This window comes from Glandiceps talaboti, chromosome 20 (genome assembly GCF_964340395.1).
Source record: "Glandiceps talaboti chromosome 20, keGlaTala1.1, whole genome shotgun sequence".
NCBI lineage: Eukaryota > Metazoa > Hemichordata > Enteropneusta > Spengelidae > Glandiceps > Glandiceps talaboti.
This window is the reverse complement of record NC_135568.1, coordinates 9479753-9487913: the sequence shown is the minus strand read 5'-3', so window position 1 is coordinate 9487913 and position 8161 is coordinate 9479753. Positions and strand designations below refer to the sequence as shown.

Genomic DNA, 8161 nt, shown 5'->3' with positions numbered 1-8161 from the left:
CGGATTTTTGAGCCCAGATACTACTTACTAAGAGTGAACACATTGATACATACAATGTAGGTAGTATTACGCTACGAATTTTACAAGTTATCAATCTGTGTAAAGTCAACCAGTTAAACATCTCTTGATAATATTGGGCTTGTTCACTTTGAAATGTATTCTACCATGACAAGACAGTAAATTTGACTCATACATAAGTAGTGATAGTAACTAAAGATTGTCATGTACTTATCACGATTACTCTTTTATGATGATCAAATCTTCCTCATCACCACCAAAAAACATATCATCACCAGATTGCTGACAACACTGTTTTTTGATGAAAGTAATCACATCATCAACCACGTGCTTTGGAACAGTTGTTCGAAAATCAGGAATCTGTACGATAAAATCAAGAATGTCGTTTCCTTCTTCAGAATCCTCTTTGAAACACTCGGTGACTTTGATCGGCTTTTTCCGGTACTTGGTAGTAATCTTCAAATCTTTGACTCGCTCTTCAAGCTTTTCTCGTACGATAGTTGTACCAATAAAGTGTAGCCTTGGATCAAAGAAATACTCCGCCACTTTTGCAACAGTTTGCTCCCATGGACCTGATAAAGAAAACAGTTGCCCAATAGTTACACAATTTGACAGCATCCATATAGGGAAAACTCGGTAATTATTGTGGATTTGTAATTTTAAAAAACACATTTACTATGTTCTACCATTCACAAAATTGAAGGTTGGATATAAGGGACGGTAGCGTGTCTGTCTGTGTCCGTGTGTGTACGTGTGTGCGTGTCTGTATATATATACACACACACACAATAGTAATATAAGAAAGTATCCTGTCGGTCTTTAGATCTTTTTTGGACTTGCAATTTTAAAGCACCTTTACTATGTGATGCTTCACATGGTAAAACAGTTGAAAAACAACAACAACTAAGTCCGTGTTTGGAAGTTGATTACTGCAAAGAACTGAAGATAATGTGTATTAAAGTGATTTTCAAATAAACTGGCATTTCGAATTCCTTCATACATCACCATGCATAAATAATTTATTTGTTTTTATGTACAATAAAATCATTATTTTCACAGTTAATGATGACGGTTGGTATAGCGACATCTTATGATGGTGTACATAAATACGTTCTTCCCCATTTGATGTATGGTCTAGAAATGTTGGGTACTACTCGTCAGTCTTATGTCAAAGTATTTTCCCACCATTCAGTATTCGCATGATCACAAAATGCACATTGTGACCCCTTCTTTAAACCCTCGCAGTCGTATTTCAGATATTTACAAAGAGCAGTACTATCCGGTATATATTTTTGTGCACAATGTGCACAGCGCTTTGTTTTTCATCATAGTCATTATTATTTGCAAGTTTTGATGGTTTTACATTTGTTTATGATGTCCATTTCGCTTATTTCAGTGAGGTTATACTGGATTAGTTGTTTTTGAACTATTTTTGATTTGGCGGACACAAATAGATTATTATAATTTTATCTTTTTGATTTAAATTTCATGGCAAGGTTTACACTTTTGCTCTGTTTCCTTAGTTAGCTGTATGTCTGAGGTACTATGTTTAAAGAATAAATACTACTTTTAATTCACCTTTAACTAAGCAGATGAACAACATTCCACATTTCTCCAAAGTTCCATACAGTTGAAACACTGTTTCATATGGATCAACGAAATAATAAGCGCTGTGAATAATATGAGCGATGTGGAATGCCTCTTCGCTTTTGGTGTGGTTTCTTTCTTCCATGTATTCTTCAATCGTTGTGAGATTAAACTCCATATTCACGTTCTTCCATTGACCCTGGGTTGACTTTGATGTTTCCCGGTCTTTGAATTTCTGGAGTTCATCTTTGTCTGGTTCGACAACGACATATGTGATTTTGGGGAACCTCCTTGATAATACGTCAATGATTATCTCATCCACCAAACCTAATTTTAAATAATGTACAATTTGACTAGTAAAGTGCATATTTACATAACCAATTTACAAAGGATCACCAGATAATGATAGAATTTATTTCCGGTATTGATTTGCTGTATCGCTGTATTCGCTGGTACCACTCACGAAATACAGCGGCGAGATATTAATGAATCACGTAATAACAGTGCAAATATCTTCTGTACGCCCACCATCCATTGTGACATCTTGGGGTTATGTCATTTGTTTGGAACATTAGTAGCATTAAAGTTTTGATTGAATAAAGTCATAGGTATTGAGAGTAAATAATAAATTTGGTATTATTGGATAAACATACATCCAAAAATTAGATTGACTCACTTACCACTTGCAGTACCAATTGCTAGTACACGTAATTCAGACGGTTTGCCTATGTCAAACTCCTCAAAAGTTTGCACAATGTGTTGGATTCGCTCTTCGTCTACAATAAAAAATCCATTTTTTATCACTGCATTGTATTTCTCGAAGTAAATATCAGGATAGTGGATCAGAGTCTTTATTTCCACAGCCATTTCGTTTGTCTTCAATTCTAATGCAACAGAAATTATGATATTACAAATAGACAATTCTATGTTCTTTCCTAATTTTTTCTTCCTTCAGCCAGGACATATATACAAGTCACCTAAGGGGCCCTTGTCACTACAAGTCGCCAGACGAGTAACAATCCTTATATCACGAGTATTTTCCGTCTGACTGAAGAAAAGTATTGGGCAATAATATAATTATAACATCGCCATTAATATGAAAACAGATTGGAGAAAGTAATGGCAATTTCGACTGTTTTGACTCATATTTCGAAAACAGCAGAACCAGTGACGTAGACACACGTTGTTGTGACGGTAAACTGGCTCGTGCATAGTATAATGGTCATGTCAGAGTATGCTCACAAAAATGTACGACTTATGTTTGGCTAAATTAACAACTCACCAAGATAGCATGGGCCAAAGGAGTGAAATACGCTTGGAGCATTTTATGTTTTTTCTCTCGCTGTTGTACTGGTAGCAAGTGCATCGCTTTGATAATTAGGAGTAATGGCGTAATTTGGGTAGACTTCATGCTAGTTAGTGATTATCTAAGCAAGCGTCAGAATTCTAAATCGTATTAAGAAGCCGTATCTAAATTATGCCCGGAAGTTAAACACTAAACCCAGTCTCATATAAGAAGATATGAGTTCTGATGAAAAAAGAAGCTATTGTTGACGTCCCTTATCTACATAGGTCATATACGTCAATGATGGCGTCCTTGCTAATACATTTACTAATATCTTGAGAATGCATGCTACGACTTTCTAATAATATGATATATACATTGATGATAACAACCACAACTTTTGCTGATGTAGTACTATTGCATATATTAATTCATATGACATTAACAAGACCATGTGTCTTATAAAAGCTTAAAGATGTATTCTTAATAACGTGAGTTATGCATTTCCTGACCTTTACTGCCCAGGGGTACTATCTGGTACAAAATAGTATTTTGATCTTGATTCAAGACGTATACACTATACTCTTTGCAGGCTGTCAACATATTTACATATACATGCAAATATAGTTAAAATGACTTGGTGCGTGACTAACGACGTCTGAGTGAACTCCTAATCTATCCAGAGATGATATGATTAGTTTTTTGACGTCATTTCAAACCATGAATACGTTTTTAACCAATCAACATTCAGAAATACGTGTAATTTGAAGTTGTTATTTGGATGTTGATAGCGCAATTGACGCATATATTATATTAGGCCAACGTTTAAGATGCATGCAAAGGTACAATGGAGGTCACAATAACCTTACAGTTACACACCCTTTCCTTAACTTTGGTAACACCAGCCGTCTTAAAATGAGGAAATAAGATCTAAGTGTCTATCATAAAGTTGTTGGGTAAAGCTACCCAACACGTGACAGTATTTTGACACCGTAAAAACCATCATATTATAACAAAAAGCAGAAAAATAAGGTAAGCTGCAGCTAGCAGCTAGCTTTGTACTTACGTTTAGGGTTCGGTATTCATATCAATTGCGTGACAACTTACTCGAGGTTCATAGGTTAGACAACAATAGACATTTTACGCTCCACCCATAACCAAATCAGACTCGCAGCATATAGGTATTGTACTACGGTTTGGGTCAAAGTTTCTGGTACCCTTTGACCTTTCTATTAACATTTTCAATTAACTCTGAATGCGGTACAATGAATAGTTATAGCAAGTTTATGGATAGTACAAAAATACGATCACAAAAAGTACTATGTTTCTGATCTTTTTTAAACTAATTTCGCAGAGTGTACCTTTCCAAATAGCCTTAGACACGGCAATAACCTTCGACCTTATGGCATAATTACTCAACATTGAAGTTCCATGCATTAAGTTAAGTAGCATAGGCACCGAACACTACTCTACCACCCACCCACTCAGCGTTCATTGCGCTGATTTGTGATCTGATAGACCAATGAGTTAGTAAACCACTGAATAACGTAATCCTTGTATCCCTCAGAGCTTTCAGACATTGAAAAGAGCGCCCCAACACGCATGTCTGATAAACCTTTGGGTTATGTACTTGGTTTCTACCAGCATATAATATACACCACTGGAAAGATAAACAATGAGGCGTGGCCGAGTTGTTAGTCTTTCCAAGGTGTCTACTGTTCTTATGCCCGTCGATTTCATAGCATGTCAGGGTTGGCACATCTCACCCCTTGCCAGACTAGGCAGCGATAAAGTACACACAGACACAGAGATAACAGGTATACATTTGTACGTGGACACACATAATGCAATGTCCCGTGTTCACGCATCATATAGACCCTCCACCAACGTCTATGCGCCATGATTTTAAATAGACTAAACAAACCGAGTCCAACCTCGACTCCTAAATATGTGCTTACCTTACCCTATCCACTACTGGCTAGTTTCAAGCTTAGAGAAGGGAAAGATAAAAAGACTGATATTGGAACTAACAGAACCGATACTACTCAAAGTGACGTGGTATATAAGTTTAATGTGCCAAATAGAGGAACTAAACAAATTTCATTTCTGTAATTTCAACTTTTAAAACAATACCATGTATTTAATATTGACAACTGGAAATGAATTAGTTATATTGCATTCCCTCACTCAGCTCCGTCTATGATTCTCTATTACTGTCGCTGTATTCCTACTGGGTAATTTTAATATTTTATTTCAATGTATTCTCCTTTCATCATTACTGATTTAAATTTTAGTGATGATGATGTCTTCCTCGTCAACTTTACAAAACACGTCTTCATTCTTTTCAAAACAACATTCCTCTCTCATAAACGTAAATATTTTATCTTGAATAGCCTTTGGAACACGCTTTCTAAATGAAGAATTTGTGTAAGGAAATCACAAAGTTCATTTCCATCTTTCGATTCCTCTTGAAAGCATTCATTCGCCTTGAAGCTCATTTTTCTATAAACGTTTCTCATCTTCACATTTGGGATACATCGATGGAGCGTTTCCTTGACGGCGGTTGAGGCAACAAAAACCAATGGAAAGTCTGGATCAAAGAAATGTTGTCCAAGTTTAAGAATGATATTCTCTAGGGGACCTGTTAATATAAGAATATTTTGTATGAGAATTTGGCAAACACGCATGTGCCATGGACATGATATGCACACAGGCACACATTTACATGCAACATTTACATGAAACAGATCTAGACATGTGTGTCTGCAGTCTGTGTGTGTCTGTATCTGTGTGTACGTATGTATGCTTGTCTGGATAAAAAACTGTAAATAATTGTAATTGTCTGTGTGTCTGTCTGTCTGTTTGTTTGTCTGTCTGTCTGTCTGTCTGTCTGTCTGTCTGTCTGTCTGTCTGTCTGTCTCGAGCTCTGTGTGGGTATAATTGTAAGTTTGTGCGTCAGCCTACCTCGCACTTGGGATCACAAGGGTTCTTTGTTGAGATATACAGAATAAAGACAACACAGAGACATCCTTACACAGTGTCTACTCTGTATTTTGTTACATTTGTACTTATTGTTGTTGTCATTAACGAAACACAGAACAGACATAATTATCAAATGTTCCTAGCAATTGTATTTCATAGAATTTACACGATGTAGGGTCGGATTAACCGATTTGTGTGGGTCCTCTAAGCATACTGAAATGCACCCAATATAAATCAACCTCACCTATCTTCAGTCAGGTATTGTTCATTGAAGTATGTTTATTAAAGACTTATAATTGGCAAGGCAAAATGCATCATATGATATTCATTTTAGAACGTGTTTTCTGCTAGTGCATGTAAAGGCCGCTTTAATACATATAACCTGAATTGTTATTGTCCTGGTTCGTTTAAGGAGCACACCATAATCATATTATCATACCATCCATAAAAAAAATAATGGGTCCAATTACAACTGAGCATTTAAAGCCACCCTCAGTCATCAATATTTTTAGTAGGAACGAGGGCATGTGTACAGTTGATGATCTACCTAATGATATATGCCCAAAAAATGTGTATGTTTTTCTTTAAAGTTCATTTAAGACCTAAACTTGGCTACAATGGTATCAAGTATCGTTGTTCGATATTTGTTGTTCGACCATGTTTAATTAGTGCATATATCATAGTTTGCCCATGCTTTAAAAAAAATCCTAAAATAAAGAAGGATTCCTGACATACATAACCCCTGGTCCCCACCTCCATTTTGAAAGGGGGGATTCTAGCACTAAGATAAACTGACCAAAATCTAGCTGATTTCCTTGCACAGATCTCGCACAAACAGTAATCGGTCCTAGTATAGACATTATCCAATGTAGATATATCCACATGGAAGTAAACACTTAATCAGAATTACACCACACATTTACCCTTCACGTACACACTGCAAGCAAACAAACAAAAACTCACAAAGTTGATGAATGACTTTAGAAAAAACCACAATTACCAGCATCTATCATGAAAAAAAACATCCCACAACTTTCAAGCATCCAGTATAAATCCAGTAATGTACTTTGCGGATCATGAAAATAATAAACACTGTGTATCGAATGTATGATATCAAATTGGTGACTTGGTACACCACCAATGGTCTTCACTTTTGCCAGATAGTTCTCAATCTTGGTAATATTAAACTCAAAGTTGACATTCATCCATTTGGAATCACTAGACTTTGATTCGACAAGACTTTTGAATTTCTCAATACCATCTTTATCAGGTTCAACCACAACATATCTTATCTTCTGAAATCTTTTTGAGAGTACGTCAATTATTGTCTCATCAGTGTTTCCTGTGGGCTAAAGTTGATTTTCATGCCTTAATTTCAAACCAGTGGTTACAATTATCAACACAATTCAACTTTAATTCAAAGTCCCTAGCTATTGTATTTCCAACTTACTCCTAAGGAAAACAATCGTGATCTTATTCACATTGGTATTACGATACATTGTGTAGCTTCAACATCGAAAGCAATACTAGTGGGGCATAAACATGCGTGCCATATCATGAGAGACAGAGAGAGAGAGAGAGAGAGAGAGAGAGAGAGAGAGAGAGAGAGAGAGAGAGAGAGAGAGAGAGAGAGAGAGAGAGAGAGACAGACAGACAGACAGACAGACAGACAGACAGACAGACAGACAGATAGACAGGGAGAGAGGGGGAGAGAGGGAGGGGGATGGAGAATCGCCGAATTTCAAAGGTCGAAGATCAAATATTGAAGTGACCTTAATATGTATACTGACTTAGTTGACGCAGGCAGACACTAGAAGCAGGCAGATATGACTTTTACCTTAAACTTCGGACCCTCTAGCTTATTGTTAAACTACAGTACAACTATACTACTTTTGCTACTTTTCTATCTACGTTTATCTCGTATTATTCACACCTGTACTAATCATATCATAAACAAGGCCTGTTTCTTCTCAAGTTCATCACATACCATCCCACGATCCAATAGCTAGATCACGAAGTTCACCAACATGACCTACATCTATTTTCCCAAAGGTCTCCGTCAAGACTCGTTTACATTGATCCCCAAAATAGTCAGAAACATATTTTCTTATTGTATGGTAACGCTGGAAGTATAATTCGCTGTAGTGCGGAAGAGTCTTTATCATTTCGACCATTGTTGCAGCAAGTGTACCACAGTGAGTATACGTGTGTGCATACAATATATGACAGAGTCAACGTGTTATGAGTTGGTTCCAGGTCAAAGTCGCTGAGTAGGACAGCTACTGTGCA

General features: G+C 36.5%; 1 protein-coding gene and 1 pseudogene across 1 annotated transcript; both read right to left on the bottom strand.

Annotated features, from left to right (window-relative positions):
- Positions 1-237: 237 nt before the first annotated feature.
- LOC144450530 (histamine N-methyltransferase-like) lies at positions 238-2477 on the bottom strand. The gene is made up of 3 exons (XM_078141174.1): positions 2286-2477; positions 1597-1932; positions 238-590 (listed from the first exon to the last, which is right to left on the bottom strand). Exons 1-3 carry the CDS (start codon positions 2470-2472, stop codon positions 238-240), a joined length of 876 nt encoding a protein of 291 aa, XP_077997300.1. The 5' UTR covers positions 2473-2477.
- Positions 2478-5173: 2696 nt separating this feature from the next.
- On the bottom strand, positions 5174-8037 carry LOC144450529 (histamine N-methyltransferase-like; annotated as a pseudogene).
- Between the last annotated feature and the right edge of the window lie 124 nt (positions 8038-8161).

What these genes read in the sequence shown, in the direction of transcription:
- LOC144450530 (XM_078141174.1), bottom strand. Translation starts at nt 2,472, where the DNA reads ATGGCTGTGGAAATAAAGACTCTGATCCACTATCCTGATATTTACTTC. An exon ending in AGCAATTGGTACTGCAAGTG is followed by an intron (nt 1,933 to 2,285) that starts GTAAGTGAGTCA and finishes ATTTAAAATTAG; the next exon opens with GTTTGGTGGATGAGATAATC. An exon ending in GTTCATCTGCTTAGTTAAAG is followed by an intron (nt 591 to 1,596) that starts GTGAATTAAAAG and finishes TTTCTTTATCAG; the next exon opens with GTCCATGGGAGCAAACTGTT.